Source organism: Molothrus ater, chromosome 3 (assembly GCF_012460135.2).
Source record: "Molothrus ater isolate BHLD 08-10-18 breed brown headed cowbird chromosome 3, BPBGC_Mater_1.1, whole genome shotgun sequence".
NCBI lineage: Eukaryota > Metazoa > Chordata > Aves > Passeriformes > Icteridae > Molothrus > Molothrus ater.
The window spans coordinates 87,689,119-87,715,831 of NC_050480.2; the positions used below are offsets into that span (position 1 = coordinate 87,689,119).

Genomic DNA, 26,713 nt, shown 5'->3' on the forward strand with positions numbered 1-26,713 from the left:
GTATTTATTATATTAGTTAGAATGACTGCCAAGTTCATTTTGACTACAGAAATGCAAACCTTAAAAGAATACCTTTGAGTAATGTTTTATACTGAATATCACCAGATTTTTTTTCTGAGTTTGCCCATAGTAAAACAAGTGAAAAAAGTGAAGCATATAAGGCTAAGATAGACCACTGGAAATAAAACTGAAATGGGGGATGCAGGATAAGTTTACTGCAGTGATGTCACCCTGCTTTTCAGATAGGAAAATTTAGGTGAGATGTTAAAGGTTTTCTAATCATGTGGAGCACATGCTGGTTATGGGAACACAGAAAGAGAGCTTCCTTTGACACCATGTACTCCTTCCTCACATTGTTTTGATTTTAGAAGTCTGAAGTACAGAAGTAAAATACTGGATCATGTATATTTTGTATATGTTGAAACTTTGCTATAAACTTTCTCACTTGCAAGAGATCACACCAACGTTTCATAATGACAAATACATAGTTGTGGCTCTGTTTCCAGTACCTCTGTATCTTGGACAAATAAATCTGTTTACAACATATCTGACTAATAATTAACACATGCAGAGTCTTCCTGGAAAACTGTAGTCTGCAGCTTTCTGTTCAGATTTCTTTCTGATTGCTGACTGGAGGTACTACCTCTAGAGTAAATGCACATTTGCTGAGAAAGTGAAGGACAAAAAGCCTCAAAAGAGGCTCCTAGAGGCACAAGAATGTGGCACAAAATTCAGATATTGCTCTTATACTGCATTGCCAGTGAAGTTTCAATGACAAAGCGTCTTGATTCTAGAAGAAGTTTCCCCCAAGGAGTTTACTCTGTAAAAGACAGTGGTTCTGCTAAGTGGAACAGGATTACAAGGAGTCTGTATCAGGGAAGTTCCTGCAGGATACGAGGCTGTTGCACAGGAAGAGATGATGACTGCAGCTTCACCATTGTCTCCAGAGGAGCTATATGTTACTGTGACCAGTACTGCACCTCGGGCTCTCCTGGGCCTGTCGACTGCTGTACTGACTACTGGGATGTCTGCAACCGCCCCGTGGAGCCCACCAGGTCAGAGGAGCCTTGGCCACCTCCAGCATGGGGTAAGTGGGCAGAAAATGCTCAGCTGGCTTTAGTGCATCACAGTGAAAATATACATAGAAGTAAAATCCTGAAAAACTGACTCAAGTCATAGTGGACAAAAACACTGACCATGAAACTGGAGTGAGAATTATACTTGCTGTTATTTCTTTGTCTCTAGGACATTAGCGTTGATTTGATTGGTTCTCTTGGACAGAACCCCTGTTTTATTTGAAATTTCTCAAATAACCTAATTGGGTCAAAATTAGTGTAAACTGAAAAATTTCAATAGGGTTCCACAGATTAACATGAGATGAACAGCAAGCTCTAAATATTAGTACAAACAAATAATCAACAAAACTGAGGGTTATCCTGAATGATACTGCCCTGAGATGTTCTGCAATGCTTTTGATTCAGCACAGCTTTCCTGTAGGGCACTGTTTTTCTGGCAACAGCTCAGGTGCAGGACTAAATGAAGGGATGTGCTTAGAACAAGGAGTAGGTGAAGGGATGTATTTAGAACAAGGATTTGTGGCATGTTTTAGTTCCTTACAAGTTAGTTTGCAGTGCAAGTTCCTCCAGGACTACTGTAAACTAAATCTAATTATTTTTATCACTAAAGATTCAAAAAAAAATTCTTTTTCAAACATCTGGTCCTCCCTTGGCTTGTGGATAGGCCAGATCTCTGCTGGTGGAGAAAGTTTGGTATTCTCTACATCTTTGGCCAGCTTCTTACTGACAGTACACCAAATCTGGCCAAAGATGTAGAGAATGTACCAAAGTTTTAAAAGCCTAAAATCAATAAAATACTACTGTGATTTTTAAAAATTAACTCTTTTTAATAACCTTGCTGCTTGCAGTTCAGCACTTAGAACACAAGCTCTTCAGGAGGCTGTGCTCTTAGGTGTGCAGCCAAAATCTGATAAGTGGGAGTGACAGAAATGCTGCAAAAAAAATTTAATTTTCCAAAGTGTTTCTAACCATTTAAAAGAATTTTCTAAGGCTCTGTGTAAATAAAGACATTTCTTTACATTTTTATTTGGTGCAGTGATGTATATTATTTTTGACATGAGATTTTTGTTGTAGGCTCTACTTAAACATGCAGTTGTATTTCTGCCTACAGCTGAGAGCTGGTGGGTCTACTTTGGCAAACTGTCTTATGGAATTGAATCATTACAAAACCTGCAGCAGTTTGCCACATGGTCACTGCCACAAGTCTACCTCTAAAAAGTAGAAGTGTAATAGAAAGTTTAGATAAGGGAATAGGTGAGGGGTGATCTTTTTACTGCTTTCTTAATCCAATTTTTTGCATTTGTGTCAGCTGTTTGCAACTCCTAACATACCTGCCAGGGGTAGCAATTATATTTAAAGTACCTTTACTTGTCCTATATTTGTTCTTATACTATTTTTTAATATGTCATCTTTAAAAAGATGGAAAGTGTGAATTTTTTAAAAATCTCTTTATTGGATATTCATTATGTAAGTAATTTAGAGGGTAAAAGATGAATAATAAAGCCAAAATTAAGCAGGGGAAAAAAGGTAACAAACAAAACCATCTCTAACATCTCTAAAGAATCTTTATAAAACTGGAATATCTGAGGAATTGGAATAAAAAAAAAGGAGAAACAATTAGGACTAAATGCCTGAAGATTAAGAAAATTAGGAAGCATCATTAGAAATGACATAAGTATGCTAGCTGACTTTTAGCAAATGAGACTACACTTCTGTCTTAGGCTAAGAATTATTTAAGCACTTGAAGACCACATGTGCCAAAGTATTTTTTACCTGGAAGGTCTTGATCTTTTGGTTGCCAGAGGTTTTGCTCTCAGAGCCTCCTGAGTCATAGTTCTTTAAATAAACCAATAAAGTGAAGTGTTTTACATGGGCTGGAATGTACAGCAATAAAACTGCTCAGTGGTTTATTTCTGGATCTCCACATATACACTGAGAGGCTAAAGCAGAAACACTGTGACTTCTTGCATGTGTGTGCACCATGCTGGGGGTCAGTATTGATTTAATTGTGTGGAACTGCTTTTATAAACCCAGCCTGCCTTTATAAACCCAGCCTTCAGTTTGTTTCTATGGCTTTCATGTGTAGTTTCAGAAGAAACTGCACATTCCTCCCTTAAATACCAAATAGAAGTTCAGGGTCTTTTTATTATAGTCATATTTTAAATTCTGTTGTTAGAAGAACTTTTTGAGTTTTATCTCAGGACTTTATTTATTATTTATTTTATCTCTTTGTTTCAGTTATTCTAGTGGTACAAAAGGCCCCATGAAAGCCCACACACTGGGTCTCACCCTGTTGGTGGTGTAAAAGTGACATCCAGTGAGTTTGCTGATTGCTTTTACATGACAGATGTGATCTGACCTACAAGGGAGTAAACCTAGAGATATTTCACGGGCAGAAATACTCACACCAATGCTGGGGACAAATTAAATAAGGACAATTAAGGGTATATGAATGTTGGACTGTGAAGGAAGTCTCCATTTCTCAAATCTTCTTCTTTCCAATAATGATTTTCACATCATAAAATCTCATTCACAAAGTCATCAAGCTGCATCTTCAAATTAATTAATTTCCTACTTAATGTATTAATATTCCAACCTAATACATTCAGAACCAGACAACCTCACTGTATTCTCATGTGTCCTTTAGCTTAGAAAACTCTGTTGTCTCACTGATGCCTCAGGCAGTACTCTTGGCCCACAAAATATTAACTTGGCTAGGCTAAAGAAACTGCATAGGGTTAATTTTCAATTCCCTAAGCATAAATCATTGTAAAGCTGCTTCTGTACTAGTCCAGGTTTGCCTTTTGTCTTGGGCACAGGCAGTGAGCCCTGCCAGCAGAGCTCCAATGAGGGGCTGTTCCATCTCTCAAATGCTGCATCAATACTTCTCTTGATACTTTTGAAATAACTTGCTTGATCCTCCTTCCAGCTACTGTCTGATGCTGACTTAGTTACATACTGTGACAAACTATGGCACTTTGGTAATTTGCTTTGAGTATTCTGTGAAATATACCTCAGCTCTTAGCTGACGTTGGATTACAGCAGACACTTTGGGCCTCAGACTGCCTTGGCAGGATCTATTTTACCTGTGCTAGCTCCCATAGCCTGCTGAATTAACAGCAGGGAAATAAAGGCATTTATAGTTAATACTCACTTAATAATCACCTCTAGTTCCCTTCTGCACTTTGTTATGTAATCATGTAGGGCTCAGAGTGTGTTTCTGTCCTGGCAAGGAAGGAGGTGCAGGCCGCCGAGGGTGGAGTGTGTGTGTGCCTGGGCAGCCAAACTCCAGCCCTGGCCATGAGAGGGGCATAGCCTCCCTCACACTCCTGCTGGGGAAAAGCAGGGTACGATGCCAGTTTGCAAGTCAACACCATGTTAGAGCTTCTTGAGACTGGAGGAAAAGATCGGTCTGCCTTCGGCTGGATGGGCTGCCGATCTCACCCTCCTGACTTGGACTCTGCGCCGTCCAAAAAGCGGCGAAGTCAGAGGAAGCTGGAAGTCCCAAAAGCTGACATAGTCCACACATGAATTACCAGCTGCTGCGTGGGGTCTCACACCTCATGGGAGATGTGGGCACCAGTTGTAAGAATCCCTGTCTGGCGCGCTGTTTGGGTCCAATCTGGCTAGCTATGGACCCCAGCCCACACCATCTTACATGGACAAAGGCAAAAGATGAGAAGCGCTCTTCTCCACATGGGGACAAAAGTCCTAAATTTATTTCCTTGATAGGAGATACCAGATCATCCAGGTGACCCCCCAGGTGAAGAAAAAGAGAGCGATGCCTCATGGCGGGAGACTTTTAAACCTCGGGGAATGGGAGGTGGGGGAAGAGGACCACAGCCAATGGGATACAAGTGAGGAGTGGGCAAGTAAACCTGGGACAAAGTAGTTTAGTGCAAGTCCAGGCCCTCTCAGCAGGGGAAGAAGCATGGTGTCTGTAGGCTCAGCTGTCAGAACAGGCTGGAAACACAGAGCCGTGTGATAAATGCACGGTGCTTGCTCCTGACTCAGTCCAACACCATGTGCAGGCCTTCCGGATTGTTCTTCCACTGAAGCTTTGACAATCAAATGCACCGATGAAGCAATTTATGTGGGAGATACTGAAACACACACAAAATCTTTTCTCAGTGAAGTGTTACCAAATTAAAACAAATGAGAGGGATGTATTTTTTTGGAGAACTCATCCCTCACTTTACGTTTCATGGTGGGTTTTGGAGAGTGCATGAAACATACATTTGCCTTGAAGTGCAATTGATCTGTCTGTTTTTAAAGAGGAATTAATCTGGCAAGGAAAAAGAGTCTATTACAATACTTTTGGAGTATTCACTAGTTTTATAAATTCTATACCTGTAAAAACCTATTTCTATTTTAATTGTCAATTAGAAAATAATCTTTAATAGAAATATTTTCTTTTTAATATTGGGAAATAACTTTATTTGAAGAACTTTTTATTTATATATAAGATAGTAATTCTTCATTGGGTGTTTTGAATCTGATGCTGAATTTATTTACTATGAAGAATAATATATTTTCTAAAAAATAAAATACATTAAACTGGCTTCATTACTTGGAAGAAACTGGAACCATATTGCTGACTTTCAACTAAATAATTCAAGCATACTGCATAAAACCAATTAATACAATAGTAGCAAGAGTTTTCAGTAATTCACTTGAAGAATTATTTTATTTTCACACATCTATATGTTATGTTGGCAGGTTGTTATAAAGATGGCCGATATTACGGAGAAGGAACAATAATTAAAGACAACTGCAATTCCTGGTAATGTTTCAGAGAACTGCGAATTGAATTTTATCTAGCATATGTCATGAAACAGGAATTAAAGAAGAGAGCAACTTTAAATTCATACTAAACATGTAATCAAATCAAAATGGCTGCAAAAGTAGTGCTAAGTACTAAGGTTTTGTGGAGGTAGATTACAGTCAATTTAGAAGAACAGCAAGAGGGAAACTGGAATTTCTAATCAAGATCTGAGTATTAGACTATTCAAATCTCTTCCTCACAGGCCTAATTCTGTTTCTGCTCAGTCAAACCTAAATTGAAATGGTTTCAGTCTAGACCTGGGCATTGACCTGAATGCAGATCAAATAAATATAACAAATATCATTAAATTTTATTGAATCCTTCCTCCTTGGTGTTTTTTATTTTTCTTTAATGAGTTATGAGAACTTATATTAGCCTGTAAGGAAAGGATATATATACACATATATATATATATATATATATATATATATATATATATATACACACATATATATATATATATATATATTTTTATGTGGAAAGGGGTGAATTTTTTGAGCACCCCTTTCTCTGCCTTGGGACAGAAGCAGACAGTGCAGGCAGGTGAGTTTTGCTGTCAGCCCTGGCACCTGCCTTCCTGGGCTTTGCCTCTCCAAAAGCCAGCCCTACCCTGGAGTAGGAATCCCAGGGCTCCAGCCCCACCCAAACAGGGCTGGAGTTCCCACTGTGCTGACTTTAGTCCAAGGTCCTTGGAGCACAATGTCTGGGGCCATAAAACCCTTCCTGGGTTTCCAGAGTAAAACTTCCTCAAAACATCACATTTTTTCAGGAATTCAATATCTATGTTACATTCCCTGGTTTGGTCTCCCAAAGATGGAAGCAAAATGTTTCAGATATGACCTTTCTCACAAACTGTAAACCTTCCCACCTTGTTCCAACTCATTAGACGGTGAAGTAGGAAGAAATGATCCTATGTTTTCATAAACTGTCTGTGACAATTATATTGCTCACACGTTTTTCCCCCTTCCATCTGCCTTCTGCTGTTAAAGTGCATATTTTTCCTTTGACAATTCTTTTTTTTTTTTTGTTTAATGATATTCTTGTCCTTTCAGCAAATGTTTCAACAGTCTCTGGAAATGTTCAACAGACGTATGCCTTGTTCGCCAAGACTTAATTCAGCACATCAATTCTGGAGATTTTGGGTGAGAACCCTTTTATTTAAAAGTTTTGCTATGCATCACAGTATTGCTCATTCTGTGTATGTGCAAATAACAAGGTATGCACTCTTCCCCACCCCTTCTTTCTCCAAATACATTACAGCAATTTGACAGTAAGTATGCATTTGTGAAACTTTCCAAATCACTGGCAGATTATAAAGCTTTAAATGGAAAGATACTGAACATCTCATGCTGGTAAGAGAACATCTGCTGTAAACATCTATCCAAAATATTGTCCAAATTTAGAACAATTTCTTTTCTCTCAAAACAAGATTTGCATCATCTTCCCCTATTCTTCACTGTGTTTATTACTTGGATAGATATTTAAAGTAATTTTTTCCTGCTCCCTTGAGAGCACTGCTCCATGTAACAGGACTCTATGTAGCACTGGAAGTGGAGAAGATGGGTGAAATGGGGATCAATCATCAGAACTTGGGAGGCTTGGTGTTTTTCTTACTAAAAGTCTTGTTCCTGTGGCTAGTGCACAGAGATTAGGGACCTCAGTACTGGATCTGTGCCTTGGGAGCCTGCTGGCTGTGTACAGACAGAGATACAGGGGCAGCCTCCCTAGAATCTGGGGTGCCAAATTCACCAATGAAGCTTGCGCGGATTTCAAGCTGTCAGGAGTGCTGAAACATTTTGTACTTCACGGGAGGCATTTAAAGCAACTGAATTAAGATAAAAAACCAAGTTAGGCCCCTGTCTCTTGTCAGTTGTGACCCTTGAGATTTATCCTAGGGTGACAGGTGAGATATGACTCAACTTCTACATGTGTTTGCACTTTTCATTGACCACAGGGAGACCAAGAGCAATGAGACTTTTTTGGGCAGTATAAATCCCGCTCCTTGTTCTTACAAAAGCAAGAAAGAAACTGGTAAAAAGAATGCTCTCTCCCCTGTCACTCAGCCCTTATCCAGTAGTAAATTTCAGTGTGTTCCAAATGTGTTTTACGGGATAGCTCCTCCTGTGGGGGAACTCCTGGGCAGGTGCTGGCAGAGCGACTCCTTCGTGGATCCCGGAGGAGCGGCCGCTCAGCCCCCTGTGCGCACAGTCCCGGACGGTTATCGTTCGTGCAACCAGTGTGAAGGAGGGCTCGAGATACTGGCATAAATCCAACTGGGCTTATTTCAGGGAGGTCTGAGGGTCCAAGGAGGGAGGGAAGCAGGGGTACCACCGCAGCCGAAGGGAGCCAGTGCCAGGGCGAGCTCGAGCCCCGAACCGGGGTGGGACTGGGGTTTATAAAGGGGAGAAGGTAGGCAGGGTTGGGGTACAAATCAACCAGTAGGGAGAGGGCTCAGAGGAGGGGACAAGGTGGGGTTGATATGAGGTACACCTATAAAAATGTGGGGAGAGGGTGGTCTGGTTACAGAGTCCAATGGGGAATAGGAGAACATGGAACTTTCTAGAACTGGGGAGGGAGCCACGGCTGATTGACATTTAGACAGGAATGTCTTCCCAAGGCATCCCCGCCCCATTTTCCCTGTGCCCTCCTCCCACAGTGTATGGCTGCAAGGGTAGGTTTTCTTTGTGTTGTGCATATAGTTTGAAAATCAACATTGCAATCTGAGTTGGGTCCACCTGAGAGTAGCAAGGGAATACTTAGAGAATCATGGGGAGCCCTTTCTCTCACAGTGGCTATTGGTATAAAACTGGGGCAGAAGGTGTCAGCTGGGCTTTTTGCTGGGTTCAATAGTATCTCTCTTCTGGTGCCCCAGAGCTTGAAGGTGCACTGCAGCTCACAACACGAGGCTGCTACCAGTGGGAATCTGGGCTGGAGCATGACTTGAGCATAAGTTCAAGAGAACAGCACCATTTTGACCGAGTGTCTCATTTGCCAGTACTGCTCTGAAGTATTGCACATTCATGTCCTGCAGGCTGATGTGATGCTGACACCAAATCACCACTATTCATATACTGCTGTGTTGCTCCATCCTGCACTTATCTGCAGTGGAAAAGTCCATAGCAAATATTTTCTTGTACATATTGAATGCAAGTTCTTGAAATGCAATTTCAAAAATTTATTTCTGGATGCTTTTGCTGTTGTACTCTTACATGAGCAGCGTGTTAATGTGAATGTTATCTCTAACCTGGGTCTTGCTTTTTGGTTTTCATCTGTGAGGAAGATGGAAAGCTGACAACTACAGTCAGTTCTGGGGAATGACAGTGGAAGAAGGTTTCAAAAAGCGCCTGGGCACTTTCCCTCCATCTAATTCTTTGCTGAATATGAGAGAAGCTCCTGTAAGTGTCATGTACACTTGTTAATTGTTTTAAATAACCTTATCACATAGAAAAATAAATGTGGACAATTATAAGAGTATGATTCAGGGTTTTGTCACTAAATGTTTCCATGTTGAATATGATGTTCCTGGGACAGTTCTATAAGTCATAGAATGTCTGGCCTTATTGACAGAAATCAAATAAGAAGGAGCAAAAGAAAATCCTAATCACTGTGAAGCTCTGCAGCAATATTAATTTATCATTTTAGTTCACTTCCTCAAGAGGGCTCCATATTAATTCTCTCCATTTGCTAATCCTGGCACACACAGCTGTAACCACTGAAAGATGCATCTGGGCATAGTTCATTTAGGAAAACAGCTGAGACTAAACAGCAATCTTTGACAGAAGCTGTGAAAGCTTTTTTCAGATTTTGAACAAATGGACAGCAAAATTATGGGAATCATTGTAAAATGAAATGGTTCTCTACTACCAGCTTTCTAAATCCCTTGGCCATGACAATTTTTGTGACAGCTAAATTGAATTTCCTATCATTTATTTATGCTGAAATTAGTTTGGCATTGAAGCAAATATACTTTAAGTTATGTACGTTGATTAAGCAATTTAAGAAAAATACAAGTTATTGAATCCAGAGTGATTTTTCCAATGCTTTGGATCAGTTACTTAGTTTCTTTCTTAGAGGACACAATTTATGGAGTTCACAGACCAAAAAAACCATTCCTAACTAGCTCACCAGAGTGAAATTAGAAGTGAAAGTATAAACAGATAGATCCAAGGTTTGCAAAAGTGTTAAGTATAACAGGTGTTTATCTTTGCCTTCATTATAGCTCAGGCAAGTGATGCCATTTCATTATCTATTAAAAGTCAATTGCTGATGCTTGTTTATGTGTTGTTTCTACAATCCAAAGGAAACTTTCCAAACAATATTAAAGGTGATAATATAAAGAGCAGTTCTTTAATGAAAGCTTTCAGGTGCAGAAAATATCTTGGGCACACCTGAAATTGGATTTCCACAAATTTTGTAAGTTTAATTAATTAAGATACCCAGCAAGTACATCCTATAGGAGACCAGTCGCTCTGGTAACCACCCTTGGGCCTGACTCTCAGTGTCTCTCCAAGGGGTTCTCAGCTCTGTATTTTGTTATGTCTCCTGTGTGCTGGTGCAAAACAGGGGTGTTCTTGTTAGAAATGCTTTTCTTGAAAATAAGACTATTTCTTTAAATAGAATTTCAAGAAGGTGGCATAAATGTGTGAGAAAGGATGATCTACTGTTCTGAAGCGTGAGAAAGCATGAAAAATTATACAGCTGCATATTAAAAATCTACAAAGCTGCAAATATATATATATATATATATATATATATATATATATACACAAATACATATTTAAAGCTAAAAATCTTTAGGCATCAGTGGCAGAAGGGTTTCCACATGATAGAAGGCACTGTGGTGACAGAGTGTAGAGCTGCCTCTTGAATGGGTTTTGGGGAAAGAAGGCACAGCCTCTGCAATAATTTGGGCAGTCCTAACCCTTTTGCTTGATTCAGACCATTCTTGGTGACACACAATGCCAGCTCCCTGCACCAGCAGAGTGAGGCATTGTGCTCAGGCCCAGATTGGCCAACTCAACCAAAATTACACTCTGAAGGGTTGCCAGAGCAAGAAGTGGACAGGAATTAAGCTTTGGAGTTTTGCTTGTAGGATTTTCTGGACTACTCTTGGCAGCCAAAGAAGGATCATTTGAATTGAAGATGGCAGGTCAAAATAAGACAATGACATAAAAGAATTTAACTAAATTTAGTAGGTGTCTGCCTTGAGTTACCAGTGAACTGCACTGAGGCTCAAAAGAGTTGGATTGATTTGTTGTTTCTGGCATTTTCCTTGAGGGATACAGTGTGAAGCTTATATAGAACAGGCAAAAATTGGATTTCATGTACCCAGCCCAGAGACTGACATCTCCATTGCTAGGTATCTAGGTAAGACAAATCCCACCTAGGAAAACAGGAAAGGGGAAGGTTTCAAGAAATTCTTCATGATACTTCCTTTCCTCTGTTCAGTTTGTAGCAGCTGTTTACTCAGTAGTCCTGCATTATATCCAGCTTATTGAATAATTGTTATTAAGCTTCCTGTAGCTACTTTACCTGGTACACTTCTCACAGCCTTTGTTCCACAGATACATTTTTCAGTCATATTTTCTCTGTCTGCTGTTTTATGAAATCTATGAGCCACAACCCAACTCCCTTTGGCACTGCCAGACACCCAAGGAGATTCAATGCATTTTTCTCCAGAAATCCAACTTGGCACATTCATGCATTTAGTCATCATGAGACTTCCTTACGTGTTGCTGGAATCACGTACCTTTCACAGCATTCTAGGAAATCTTTCTACTTACAAAAGCTAAAAATATAAAATAATACTCTCCATGTGACTTTCTCAGCTTCTGCAATATTCTCAGGGAAATCACAAACTTCCTGAAGTTGCTCATAGAGCTTTTAAAAGTTCTGCTTTTAATAAAAGACTTTACCTGCTCAACAAGGTGATACTTTTTTCTGGAAGGGAAGTTTGTCATAATGGTACATTAGAACACCCAAAAGACAATGATATGGAGCAAGAACCAAATCTGAAATGAGGACCCTCTGTTGCACAGTATGGCTGGACCTGAGTATAGACCAAGAGCTAAATGCACCACTAAACCTGTTTGCCTCCTGAAAAAGCTGAAACTCCTCCATCTGAGAAGGCATTTTCACTGCAGGAGACAGTGCAATCATTCTTGAAGTTCCACGTAGCACAAGAATAATTGCAACACCTTTAAAAACACTGTGATGCACTTTTGGTGGTATTCTGTCAGCACAAGTTCTGGCAAGAGGTACATTGCAATGGTGAGATCTGCACCCCCAGCAACAAGGTGCTCACCTGAGTGCCATCTTACAAGAAGATGAAATACATAATTCAGTAATAAGGCACCATTTTCTCAATAAATATCAAGAGGCTCAGAAAAACAATTGAAAAGTAGACAAAGTACAGCCTCTGTTCCACTGGTATATGGCTTTTCACAGTAAAAAGCCTCAGCAGTTGTAGTTCTCTTGCAAATTGAAGGTCATTCATGCCCATTTGGTCTTCACAAAGCAAGTGATGTCCAGGATCTTTTTGCTACATTAAAAAAAACCCAAAAAGCCAAAAAAAAGCTATTCCACAGGGAAACTATTTCCACATTTGCAAACTCAGTTATCTTTGGCCTTTTCCCTCTTATTGGTCATCTATCTTTTCTGAAGAATTCATTGTTGAAATTTGAGTGCTCTTTTATGTCCTCTTACCTTCCCACTTTAGCCAGGCTGCTAACTTCACTGCAGAGAGTACATATAAAGGTTTAAAAATAGTTCACCAGTCATTTTTCTGATTGCTTTGTGCTGTCTGATGCTGGTCCATGGAGCATACATTGAGAAACAGTTGTCTAGACTTGATATTTGCCATAGACCAGCAGCACTTCTCAATATCAGGGTAGAAACTTTTTCAGAAAAAAGGCCAATGTTTCTGGCTACAGATCAGTCCTGTATTTCTAAATGACAAGGCTGAGGGTTAATGAGGAATTTGCCCTGGGATTTACAATCGGAAGGTAATAAATACATTGACAGTAGGTTAGGAATACAGAAAGCAATACATTGTCAAAACTGGAGATCTATTTAGAATTTTGCTTTTCTCATTGGGCTCATTTGTAATGAGGCATCATAATGAGCATTATAAGCAGCCATTACCCACACAGTTGTGCTAAATATTTGCCAATTTTTGCTTTTTTACTGGTTGTTAGTCTCATCATATAAAAGAAATTCGATCTGTCTGGGATTTGTCCTGTATGTTTCATCTTCAAAGTAAATCTTTGTGATATTAGTGAGTGCTTACTCACTAATAATGAACAGAATGATAATTTGTCAAGTTATTATTTAAATTAGTTGCTGCTTCCCGAGTGTCACTTGATGTTGCAAGTCCCATGTATATAAAACTATGAAAAAGCAGTCTTTGAAACTGATTAAGCAAAATAATGAGATTAATATTTTAGCAAGGTTTAAAAAATTTTTGGCCTTGTATGGGTGGAGGTGAGACTTTCAAAATCATTGAAGTGACCTAACAGTTTGCAGTATTCCTTCATGGATTCAGGACTCACAGCCTGCATCTAACCTGCTCAACCTAGTACCACTGGGTCTGGGAAAACACATGGACTGTATCAATTTGCCTGTTGAGGCTGTATCCCAACCTAATGTCAGATATAGACCTGAGGAACAAGCTTCCTTTTTCCTCACCCACTCTTTCTCAGCTGGGGATTCTCTGTGGCAAATCCAGGTGCAGGAACTGAATGGAGGTGCTGCTGTTTCACAGTGTACACAACAAAGTGATATTGATACAGGCAAAGGGCTAAAATTTGGTCTCCAAAATGTCCTAAAATAGTTTGAAAGAACTGGCTTCAAAAGTTTAAATAATCTTAGCCAAAGGTATGTTTTATGATTATGAATCACATAAACAATTTAGAAAAATGTTTTAGCAAGGGTACCCAGAATTTAAACAGGATAGAAGCCATTGTGCTTCACAATTTCAACTTGCTTATGAGAAAGAAGCATCAGTGAGTATTTTGCTCAGAAACAGATTATCTTATTTTGTATATTGCATTTCCTTCTGGAACTGAAGTTATCAAGAATTTTTTGAAACAGACTGATTGCATGGCCTAATACTTCAATTCTCTGTGGCTATTCCTATTTCCTTGCACAGCATAATCCATCATTCTATGAAGTTCAACAGTAAAAAAAAAGGGTCAATAATTTTGCTATGTTGAACACCAAGCAGATTATTAGCAGTTGTACCAGATGGCTCTTGCATATGCAAATATTTGTTCAAAGCTTGGAGGACTTTGGAGGAGGACATAAATTTAGGCTGGAAGATGAATTAGGCTGGCCAAATTGCTTTAGTGAGCAGATAATGAATTTTCATGAATTCACTATCAAACTGAAAAGCAGAAGAAAAATAACTGATTTTTATTCTTGAAAAGGAATAATTTCTTCAGATTGAATAACGTCTATGTATAAGACAAATCAATTATACACTATACTTATTTCTCTCCCACAGTGACTAAAATTTCCTACCTACAGCCATGTGTCTGGGAGAACAGGGTAACAGGTATTTAGCTTCAACTCTATTTGTAGCAGAGGGCTTTTCTTTCCAAAAATGCCAGCTGGGTCACACTTAGCAAATTTCATAGGGAATCACTGTTTGAGATAAAAATCAGAGAGGAGCTGGTCAGGTTATTCAGGCTGGCAGTCTTGAAGCTCAGCTTTCCAACTCAGTTAATGGAATGCCAGAACCCTCCCGCTCTCAGGGGCCTGCAGCACCCAGCCATGGGGAGACCACCACGGAGTTGCTTGGGAAATCATAGAGGCCAATGCTTTAGGTTTCTTCAGTCTAAAAATTAAGAATTTTAAAAACAAAATTACGATAAAATTTATGATAAAAAATAGGAAATTAAGCATTTACAGATCTTCTACATTTTGTTTTAGGGTAAGTCACTTCCAGAAGAAAAGTTTCCTGCAATCTTTTCAGCCATTTATGAGTGGCCTGATTGGATTCATGATCCTTTGGATCAGCGAAACTGTGGAGCATCCTGGGCTTTTTCAACCGCAAGTAATATTTCTTTTTGCTCCCTTTGAAAGTATCAGTGATGTTAGATGTGTAATGAAAATTGGAGTGGTTTGTAACAAAATTATATCAACTTGCTTTTCACCTTTTATTACCAAATAGGAACATTTAAAATTGCTACAACTTTCCTTCTATACCGCCCCAAAATCTTTAAATGTCAATATAAGCTGCAGCACTTTGCTTTTCATAAAATGGTGTAACATAAGCATGCGATCAATCTTTGTGACTTAATTTGGCCAGAGGGTCCTCACAGGTGCAGGTTTCTGCAACTGCTTCTTTAAGTCACAGCAGTCAGAAAAGGAAAGGAGCTTTAAAGTCAGCTAATCCCAGCTCCCTGAAAAAACCAGACTGAATATGCTCTTTTTCTGATTTATCTTATCCTCTGCAGTTTTAAAAAGAGAAAACCAAGAGAGCTTTTAACAGCTCTTTTGACAGATAACTGCAGAGATGAACAGAGATCACTGAGGGAAAGAATTTGCAGATATTGTGTCTAATTTTTCTTTTCTACAAACAAATATTTTAATTTTAATTCACATAATTATTTTCAAAGCTGTGTAGTGTGCGATGCCTTCACATGTTGTTTAGGTCCATCTAACGTTTTCAGTCAGAGTTTTCAAGATTAGTTGTTGCTCAATGAACAGATAAGCACTGCTGTATAATTTTTTTCTTACCATGAATAATTTCTGTAAGTACTCCAAAACTTTTTATACCTATGAAAATAAACTCATTATCATGGGACTTTGCAAAAGCACAAAATACAGTTGCCGCCTGACGTCAGCAACTTTGTTTTCTGAAGACTTCCTCAGAGTTCACCAAAGTTAGTGCTGATTTTGATGGGGATTTAGATTTCAAGAGATTTTTTTAGATTTTATTTTAAAATTGAAAAATGTGGGGCTAAAAGTAATACAAATAAAATTCAATCATAGCTAATGACTTGTAAGAGGCTTAATGATTGTTTCATTGTCATTTGATAAAGAAAGTAGAAGCACCTGAGTTTCACCCACAACTAAGTTAACCTAGTCTGCCTTTAAATCAGGTCATAAATATATAAGTACTAAGAATCATGATTATCTGATTCAATTCAGATAAGGTATCTATGTCTGAGGATTATTTTTGTGTAATAAGGGAAGGAGGTACAAAGAGTCCCACATTTACACTTCAACATGTACATCTCCAAATATTCTTTGTAATAAAACCAAAATATACTTCCAGTCTTGAATTGTCTTCTTCATATGACTGCTCTTTTTTTTTTTTTTCTTTTCCCTCACATAAAGGAAAGAAAGGCTGAAAAGAAAGAAAAGAGATTTAGAGATTCAGCTTCGGAAAATTGGGAAGTATTTGTTTCTTCTACTGAAGACAAGCAGATGTGAATATGCATTTACAAACATGATACAGACAATTATCCAAATGTCTCACCTAATATTTGGGTATTTGGGACTTCATAATAGCCAGTAAATCTAGGAATTTGTCATATAACAGCAAAGTTGCTCATGATGCTTTGCAGTTTCACAATCTTCTCTCGCAAAAGCCTGGACAGATTATATCAGTATTGTTTAGTGAAGATATATGCACAGATAGAAAATATTGAGGTGGTATTTCTATCCCTCTTTCACAAAAACAACTGCAAAGTTGTGAGTAAATACTTGATTTTGATAACAAAAAATTTATTTTCAAATAGGTGTTGCAGCAGATAGAATAGCGATTCATTCAAAGGGTCAGATCACAGACAACCTTTCTGCTCAGAACTTGATCTCTTGTGATACCAGGAATCAACATGGATGTAATGGTGGAAGCATTGATGGTGCCTGGAGATATCTGAAAACACATGGGTAAATATTTTATCTGTCTGTTTAGATTATTTTAAATTGAAACAGTTGCTTAATGTGCAATAAGAAAATACTGTAAATGTACTTAAAACTTCTGTGTTTCTTGGGATACAGGCTCTTCATTTGAAAAAACCTTGAGTAAGCAGCCAGTTGCATGAGACAACACTGTGAATATTCAAAAGAATCAAACATCTTTTCTCAATAAAGCAACTTGTAATCATCTCATTCCAAGGTTGTTCCAGAGTGCAACACTCTATTAAGGATTGTACCTAGATCCTTCTTCCTTCAGATCAGACTAAGCAGAGTTAAGAGCTATCAAATTCCTCCAACAAGCTAGAAACTTTAAAATGGGATATAATCATTTATGGAATTACAAAATTATTTTGGTTGGAACTTTGGAGGTGACCTGATCCAGCATTCTGTTCAAAGCATGACTTTAAAATTAGATCAGGCTATTTAGGCCATTTCCCTGGAAACATTTTGAGTATCTTCAAGGATGGTGGTTCCACAACCTTTCTTGTAGCAGGTCAGTTTTTTGACTAATGGTCAAACACTTTTTTCTTATGTCAGCATTTTCCTTCGTAAGTCTTGTGACCAGCACCTTCTTTCCAGCTTTTCACTGTGCATCTCCAAGAGTTTTGTTCTGTCTCCTCTATACCTCCCCTTATGCAGTTGAAGACAGGAATGATATAGTCTTTGGCTTTCTCTTCTCTAAACTGAACAAGTCCAGCTGCCTCAGCTCCAGTTCCCTAAGTGCCTTCCAATGGATTTGCTCAGTTTGTCAGTGTCTTTCCCAGGGAAAGTGAAATACAACTCCATCTGCTGAGTAGTAATTTGAGGGGAAGATTAATTTTCCACAATGTCTTGGTTATGTTCTTGGTAACACAGCCCAGTATTGACCAGCCACATTTGCCAAGAGCGCTCACTGCTCACCTACATTCAATTTGCTGTTTCTCAGGACCTCATGTCCTTCTCTCTTAAATGACTTTCTACACTGACAGTGCCCTGACAGTACCTGGGCAGTTCTGGCTCAGAGGCAGGGTTTGCCATCTGTCTTTGTTGAAATTCAGGATATTTCTGTCAGGCTCATTTCTTCAGCCTATTAACACTGCTCTGAACAGCAGCCATGCATACTAATCACTCTCTAAAAGTTTTACATTCTCCAAAAACTTGCTTAAGGTGCCTTACATCTGGCTGTCCAGATTGTTAATAGAGATACAAAAGTGTTGCTTTTGTGTTGTCTCCTGGGGAATGTCATTAATAAACAGACACCAGTCACTTTGATCTGTTGACCATTCAACATGCCAGTCCACAACTGACCTTGTAAGCAATTTAGCTAGTCCAATAAACTAGAGGAACACCACAGCAACCTATGCTGAAAATTTCACTAAAGACAAGGTAAATGATAGGTACTGCTTTCCTTATTCTCTCTGGAGCCAGTCATTTCATCATGGTCAGGCTGTCTCATCATATCATCATTACCTGTCATGGTAAATCCACACATCCTGCTTTCAGTCCACTCCTTGAAGTCTGTATGCCTGGAAATGGCTTCCAGGAGAAGTTCAATAACTGCATTTTAGATACCATATAATAAAATTGTGCTGTTTCTCACATTACCAGATTTTTTTAATCTTTTCTGTTCCATACCAAAATCTATTTCCTGTCTTGCTTTCGTACAATCTGATCCCTTACTCTGATAAATCTGAAAATGACAGACAGAGGGATCTCAGGTGTTCTCTCTGTCAACTTTTGATTTTATCTATAACACAAACAAACAAACCATGTCAAGAGCAGAAGAATGTCAGATGTGTCAGAGTTGACATGGCGCTCTGGGGATCCAGGAGAAGACCTGTCACACTATACAAGTGACAATTCTGCTTTCTGCAAGTGTATCAAACTATATCTGATATGACAAGGGCTTTGTATTGTTACGGGGAGAGTTTACTTCGAGTGCTCCTCTATCTTTTTCTCTCAGGGTTTCAACACTAAACTGGCTTTCATTTAGGTTTTAAGAAGGAGATCCTTCAGCTGAGTGATTAGCAAAGGCCCCTTAGCACCTCAGGAGCTAAGGGAAGAGGTTTCATTAATGAAGAAATGAAAGTTATAACTTGACATTTTAATTTTAAGCACTTTTTAACTGCAATACTTTTATTTAACTAGAAAACAGTCTCATGTTACTCAGTAGTTCATGTTTTTATGAGAGTAATTGCAACACTTAGTCTCTGAATGGTTTTCTTGCCTGTTAAAAACAGGAGCATGAGAATTGCTGGTATAGATAAGAGAATTTTTATGAGCATTATCTCCAGAACAGTTGGAGCATCTTATTTTAGAGGAAAAGCTGTAAAGAATGCAGTGACAAGACAATCTCCTAGTTTTCTATTCCCTCTGACTATTACCCCTGTACAGGCACAACTACCATGAGCTCCATAATAATAAAATTCTTCCTATGCCAGAATGTAGTATTATTTTGACCTGAGCACTGTGGTTAGAGACATGGCCTGTTATAGAGAAGCAATATAAGTATAAAAGAGTTAGTTAGCTTATTTTTAAAAGAAAAGCAAGGCAGGCTGAAGCTCTACAAGGGACTTCATGATCAACCTAGCTGTACCCTCGCAGGAGCTTGTTCTGGTGTAAATGCAATAACATTACATTTTTACAGCAGAGTGACAGTGGTGTGCTGAGCAGGCTTTCTGTGAGCCTGGAAACACCGAGCCACAGCACCTCAGCTCACACAGCACATCTGTGAACTGTCTTTTCACCTTCACACTGCCAAGTACTTGCTTATTGCTCAGCCTCATGTTAGCCACCACCCTCTTGCAGCTGATCTTCTCAGAAAAGAATCTGAAGGGCAGTTGTGAAAACCATCATGAATTTTTGGAAGCTATCTAAATCTCCAACAAATCTCAGCAATCCAGGATTATTTTCTTAGTCATTTATTATGCTTCTTTTGTTGCCACGGAGCTAGCTCCAGCTTGTACAACATCACTGTGCTATGACAGACCTTTGCTTGCTACCCATTTTTATCCCTGATCATTGATTTGTCATCAAAGTACCACACATGAAAGTATCCCTACTTACCTATTTTTATAAACATTTCTACATTCTGCTTTTCTTTCCTCAAGTTCAAATATTTCAAAACCCACTCTAAAATTTCCAGATGCAAATAAACACATTAAGGGAAATATCCAAATATCTTTAGAATAGATACTGGAAGAACATATGAACAGCACTTCTCGGTCCATCTAGCCCAATGTTAAGTCTCTGACAGTAGCCAAGAGCAAATAATATCAAGAACAAGAATTAAAAAAAAGTTTTGATTCACTGGAATAATAATTTAATCAGTTTTGTAGGTAAACCCCATAATCCATAACCTTTTACCTGTGACAATGCAAAAATATTGGAAATTTATGGCATACAAGTTAGAAGTGTCTTTTGAATGAGCCCTTTCAAATAGTGCTAGCTTCCACACACTTCCAGGTGACTTATTTTTAGGAATCGTTATATTGCAATCATTGTGTCATTATCTGCATACCCTGCAACAGGGAGAAAACACATTGATTTTCTGTGGGGCCTTGTAAATTATCACAGCAGGCATTCAATGCTGTTTAAAGTTTCTGCTGTTTTGATTTCTGGAGTGTGCTCAGCTCAGGTTTTTGACAGATTTTCAGAAAAATCAAGTGCTGACCTAAACTAACCCCAGTAAAGTCAGAAAAAGATTTCCATAAAGCTCAAGGAAGCTAGGCAAGTGCTGAGACCTGACTTTTCAGAATTACTAAACACCCAATTAACAGTGAAATCTGCTGTAAGTGGACCTGAAATACTGTTTAAATATCACTTTGTCTTCCTCCATTAATTAAAGAATAAATATGTATTCTATTACTAATTATCATTAGTTTTAAGTGTTTCAGTTACAAGTCATAATTTGGGAGAAATAAGTGTTCTTGAAAGCATCTATTTTAACTAATAAGAAAAACAAAAAGGTTATATTCATCAAGAATGAGGAAGAAACACTTCATTTTCAGGTGGTATAAAAGTTAGACATGAATGTAAATAGTGCTTCTAACCACAATAGGGCTTCATCTGATTTGTACTTCTGGCTCTTGGCAGCTGTAGGGTATGAGAAAGATATATTGTTATTAGCCAGCTTGCAAATAACATAGTCTAATGTTTAGGATTATTTTCTTATCTCACAATTCAAATATATAAATGCAATGAATCCACAAAATTTCAAAATTATTTCAAAATTAGATTGAACACACAGACATGACTTCAAATGAATTCTGTCAAGAATGTATGAACACACTACAGAGTTTTCCTAGTTGGCCCTGGATTCTGCTTGTTTCTAACACTATTTTTGTATATATGTGTCTATATTTGTGCATATAAACATATTCACATATATTTCTGTTTTTCTTCTATGACTCTTTTGGAAAGGTCTTCTACTTGAAGTGTTTTTGATGTTTACTGTAGTGCTGGTGCTTCAGCACATACGACATTGTACTTCAGCACATATAAAATTATGCTTCAGCAGAAAGCTGTTCAATTGTGGTAATCAAGGCTGCAGAAGCTGTGGTTGGTGAAAAGATTCAAACATGACTCTTAGTTCAGAGATCTCATCTGGATTACCACTCAGCTCCAGTGTGCTACTGTATGTGCTCTACTTTGGGCAGAAAGAAAAAGATTTCTCAGATTTTCTATCACCAAATGCTAATGGTAAAATGTGATTTCTTATTCAAAACAGCTGAAGGATATAGGGGCTTATCTTGTAAAACTCCTGACAGCTAAATATACACTGTCAAGTGTAGTTATACTCCATATAGTATAGAAATATAGTTTTCAATTCCTCAGGTTCAGAAATTCCAGTATAATTGATGAATACAAATGCTTTTTATAGGAGTGACTATTTTAAAGTATTCTGCTTCAGCAAAATATTTGATTATGCTCTGTAAAAGAAACCCTCTCCTAGGCCTGCATGGCATTAATGCAGAAATGTGTATATTGTTTCAGGAATGTCTAACAGTGTTCCACGTATCCCATTTCACAAGCCATTTTTGATAAACTAAGGCCATTGACAACATTGGTAATTTATTAATCTTTTTCAGTGTGAGCTTTCATGTATCATAAATGAGATGAATGTACCAGGTGACAATTACTAAACACATTTTTTACCCTATCTCTCTTTGGAGAAGGGTGGGAAGAGGACTACTGTAATGGAAACTTAATCATAAATATCATGTATATTAATTAAAGAAATGCCATCCAGCTGAAAATATGCCATCTACATTTCTGAAGAGTATTACTTGAAATACAACAGTTGCAAAATAATTAAAAGCTTGAAGTAAAATGACAAAAATTTTTGAGTGAGCTTCTTATCAACTCTTTTTTTTTAACTACCTGAACAGGGTTGTATCATATGCTTGTTATCCATCATTTTGGAACAAACACCTGGGGCCATCAGCTGAAAATCAGTGTTATGTGTCAAGTGAATATGGAAAAAACCATACAAATGGGCCATGTCCCAATGCTTTTGAAAAATCCAATCGGTTATACCGGTGTGCCTCTCACTACAGGGTGTCCTCAAAAGTAAGTTAATGAAATTCATCTGTTGTCTCAACAATTTTACTCCTTTGAGGTTTGATTAAAATATGTTCACTTAACTTCAAGACTAGAGCTGTGAATTTTCCTTTATGTTGCCCTTGAATTTTCCTATGAGTTGAAATTCTTTATAGTTTCTCAGTTGTACATCATCTCTTTAAAGTTAATGCTTTGTGGTCCCATAGAAATTTGAGATAGAAAATAAAGTATGCAGTCATAACAGTGCAGTTCTTCTCAAACATGTTTCTGAAGGCTTTGTTAATTCGGTAAACCAAATATTCTCCAGGAGAAAAACAAGTACAAGGGCATACTTATACTATATATGTGTGCACACAATGATAAACTAGTATGAGTTTTAATTTTATTTAATAAATGTTATCTTCCCTTGCTCTCTCTGTTGCTGCTCTCACCTCCTGTCAGGAAACTGATATAATGAAAGAAATCAAGGAGAGAGGACCAGTGCAAGGTATGGTAAGTTTAAAGGATGATAGCATTATTGAAATGGTTAGACTTTGCAATGACCTTGTACCAAAATATTAGAAAATGCAAATTACATGCCACAGTGGAGAAACAAGTCATATGCACTGCAGTCCATCCAGGGATATTTGGTGGGTAAATAGTGGCCCTAAAGGCAGCATGGCTGTATCAGAGCCTGTAAAGAGTAAAATGACCTTGAACTGGATACGTTGAAAATTTGTGCAAAATGTGCATGCAGGAAATCTGTGTGCCTTTTTTCATGACAGTTCTTTGGTCATTGGTGAAATAGCAATTTATGGAATTAAATGTTAGCCAGGCTCCGATCTATAGGGCTGGGGTGGATTCCCCCATGGCTAAGGCCAGCCCACCAGACCTGCTCTCCTCTGAAGGTAATGCTGAACTATATGGGACTTCCAGCAAATCATTCAGTACTGAAATACCCTAGAACTTCTCATTTCAGAGCCCAAATGCTCTTGTTGATGCCTACCAGTTTTGTATTTCTCTGCTGAACTTTGCAATGAAGATCCCTGACCTCTTGGAGGTCAGAAATACAGAGACTCAGCATTGAGTAGGGAACTGCAAATGTTTTCTTTTTTACCCTGGGTGCTATCCATTTGTGGCCATGTATGGTGCTGGCACCAGCTGAAAATGCAGATTCCTGCTCACACCCAGGCCAGTGTAACTAGAGAGATTGATGGATGTGGGGTTTGGGATGATGGAGAATGGTCACAGAGCAGGATCTCCACCTCTCTTGGAAGGCTGGCTGATGCAAACCCAAAGAATTTTACTTCAGGTGACTTCTGCATTTCTACTGCCTTTAATTATATAAGGAATTATCATAATCTTCAATTTAGTATTCAAATTGTTTTGATTATGAGATAGAATTCATTTTGATTCATCATGTAGTTGAAATTACTTCTTAAAGCTCTTTATATGGGCAGCTGCAATTAATCTGAAGTTCAGACTTACAAGATCAACATCATCAGTCTTTTTTGTGTGTTTGCTCAAGGAAAATATTATTTCCCACATTGCATTTGATCTAGATGTGAAAAACAGTAATTTCTGCCAGTTTTAGAAAATGATAAAAATTAGGATCCTCAAGATAGAGTTTCAAACCTCAAACATTCTTCTGGATTAAATCTGCTAGTACTAAATTTTACACATGAAATAATCAATATTCAGCCATTTATTAGGATTTAGCCACTCAACAATTCATTTTTTTTTTTTAATTTAATGCTTTTGTGTATCAGGTTAAGGTAATGTTTTTTGCAGAAAAATCAAGATTTACATAACGGCATATAACCGAGACTATGTATCACTGACTGAAATCACTTGCTCTTTTTTCTTTTGGATATGAGTTTTAAATTAATCACAGTTATGACCCTGTAATTTGTCACTGATCCTCTCTTCTATCTTCCCATATTACAAATACAACCAGGGCAAAAGTCTAATTTTAAAACCATAGCATACTTTTTCTGCCAATGATCTTCAAATACTGAAGGGGTTTTCCATTATTCATTCACTTGTCACTTCTGACGAACTTACAAAATGCTCAGGGACAGTCTTTTCTAATGTACTAAGCAATGTTTAATAGCTGGGAAATGAATTCAAGATCCCTTCAAGATCATGATGATGAATGGATGTGGATTTTTGGACATATTCAAAGTTAAGAAAGAAAAGGTTTTTTAACAACTGTGAAGCAGTAGGTTTAGGAATGTAATTGAAGATTTTACGTTATACAGCTTTCAAGTTTGAATGACAATTTCTCTTTGACCTACATCATTGTCTTACATGGTACAGAAACCGAGCAATTAGCAATTTTTAATTCAAAGATGAAATACTAGTTTTTTTAAGAAATCCATTTTCAAGTAAACATAGTGAAATTTCACCAATCATTTCAAAACATTCAGACAATCCTAATATGGCCCATACTTTTTTTTTAATGGACTTTAGGAAATACTCTGACAGTTACAAGGCTGACGAAGGAAAATTATCCTCTCTGACACATCAGTCAGTCTCGATTAAAAGACAGGCTTACAAATTGCTGGCAATACATCACAGTTTTGACCCCACAAAACTTAAAATTTCAGCTGTTATGATCTTGGGAAAATTTTTTATATTTGCTAAAGAAAGTAAATTTGTAAAAAGATGAAGAAAATTATCTGTAGAAAGTGGTTGATTATATTAATGTATAAGCTAAACTTTGTTTCCTTTTGTAGCAACTAGTTTTAATTTCTCATGTCTTTGTATGAGAGACAAAAAATCATATTTAAGCATTTTATGCAGGGGAATGCATAGTGGAATCATTATTTTGATCTGCTGCATCTATATGCATAGATCTGACAAGCTCAGCATGACTGAAGTAGCCCATGCATGAAGTATACTAAATCTTATGAAAATCGCTGCCTTTTCTGATTCATTAATAATTAATCTGTTCATTTTGGGAAATGCAAAGTCTTTCCTATGTGAGAAGGAACAAAATTAGGTGGTGGATTGTGATCACCTTGTCCTGTCCAAGTCACAGTCTGTATCAGGACAAAGCCACTGGATAAATAAAAATATCTCAGTTCTAGATCTAGAATTACCATAATCTTTGTCCATCCTGTACTTCATGCACCCAGACCACTCTAAATCCAGACCATACCATTGTTTAGGTCCTGATTACAAGGTATTACATACACATGGGTATATATATTTACACTCATATAAAAATGTGTGTGTACACATGTGCCCAGGTGTGCAATGTATATAGAATATACAATCATGGATAAAATTCTGTCATATAAACTAAAGTTATTCTGGAAATACACTTCAAAAATTTCTACTTTATTTAAATGGAAAAAATTGAGGTATGATATCTTCACAGACAAGAATGTGTCTCATTTGGGGCACAAGTTGTATTCTCCTTTGTACTTACAGTTGAAGGCAGCAACATTGGAAGAAACAGATGGGTTGAGTCTATTAAGACATCATGGCTCCATGGCTGGTGTCACAGCTAAAGTGTTAGGGGGTTTTGACAATGGGATGGCCTAAGCACCAGGCATGCTGGCATCAGATGGAACTCCCCTTTCTCAGAGAGGAAGGAGAGCCTTTGCTCAGGAGCAGTGGGTCTCATTGCCAGAGCTTCATCCAAGCTGTGATGGGGAAGGGACACAATATCAGGCTTGTCTGTGGCAAGGCAATTGGCCTCATTTAACCATGTTTTGAGAAATCTCTCTCATCCCCTAAAAGTTTTGACTGTTTCGTATCTTCAGCCAAATATGATAGAGGTTCTTTTAAAGATAGTTAAATTTCTTCAAGTTTATGAAAATATTCAGGTAGGAAAAAGAAATTTGTAAGTATGCCAGACAGAAAATATGGCAGCATGATCTCATCTTACTGCATGCTGCAGATCTATACCAGGCACATATGTTATAAATGGTCCAACCACGTAAAAAATGGTCAGTGAGACTTGTACTTTATGGGACTCCCAAGGTGCAAGACTTTAGGAAATTGGATTTCACTAATTCTCATGTTCCAAGCAGTGTGACAGTTAAAATCATAAACTAAAAATAAAATGGAATGAAGCTTATAGTTAATGCTTCTAATTCACTGGAATCTAAAGGTAATGTAGACCTGAAAAATACTTTCATTTCTCTGGATCTGGTAGCAGAACATATGTGGAAAAGAAACCCAGAACTATTTTCTTAATAAATGAATGATGCTTCTAAGAAATAATAAATAGGCATAAAATGCAACTTGTAATCTTCATTTTCTTGCACAAAATGTTCAGTCCATCAGCTCTTTCACCTTACATTTTTATGAAAAAAGGGGTGACTCTTTCCACACTTTCAACTAGCGGTCA

At 37.8% G+C, this 26,713-nt stretch overlaps 1 protein-coding gene across 1 annotated transcript in view; it reads left to right on the plus strand.

Annotated features, from left to right (window-relative positions):
- The first annotated feature begins 717 nt into the window (after positions 1-717).
- Positions 718-26,713, plus strand: part of TINAG (tubulointerstitial nephritis antigen) — a 38,107-nt gene continuing 12,111 nt past the window's right edge. The window contains exons 1-8 of the mRNA XM_036381005.1: positions 718-1,087; positions 5,796-5,859; positions 6,954-7,043; positions 9,182-9,296; positions 14,833-14,956; positions 16,650-16,800; positions 22,200-22,380; positions 22,813-22,858. Of these exons, the coding sequence (XP_036236898.1) occupies positions 718-1,087; positions 5,796-5,859; positions 6,954-7,043; positions 9,182-9,296; positions 14,833-14,956; positions 16,650-16,800; positions 22,200-22,380; positions 22,813-22,858 (1,141 nt within the window). The remainder of the gene's footprint in view (positions 1,088-5,795; positions 5,860-6,953; positions 7,044-9,181; positions 9,297-14,832; positions 14,957-16,649; positions 16,801-22,199; positions 22,381-22,812; positions 22,859-26,713) is intronic.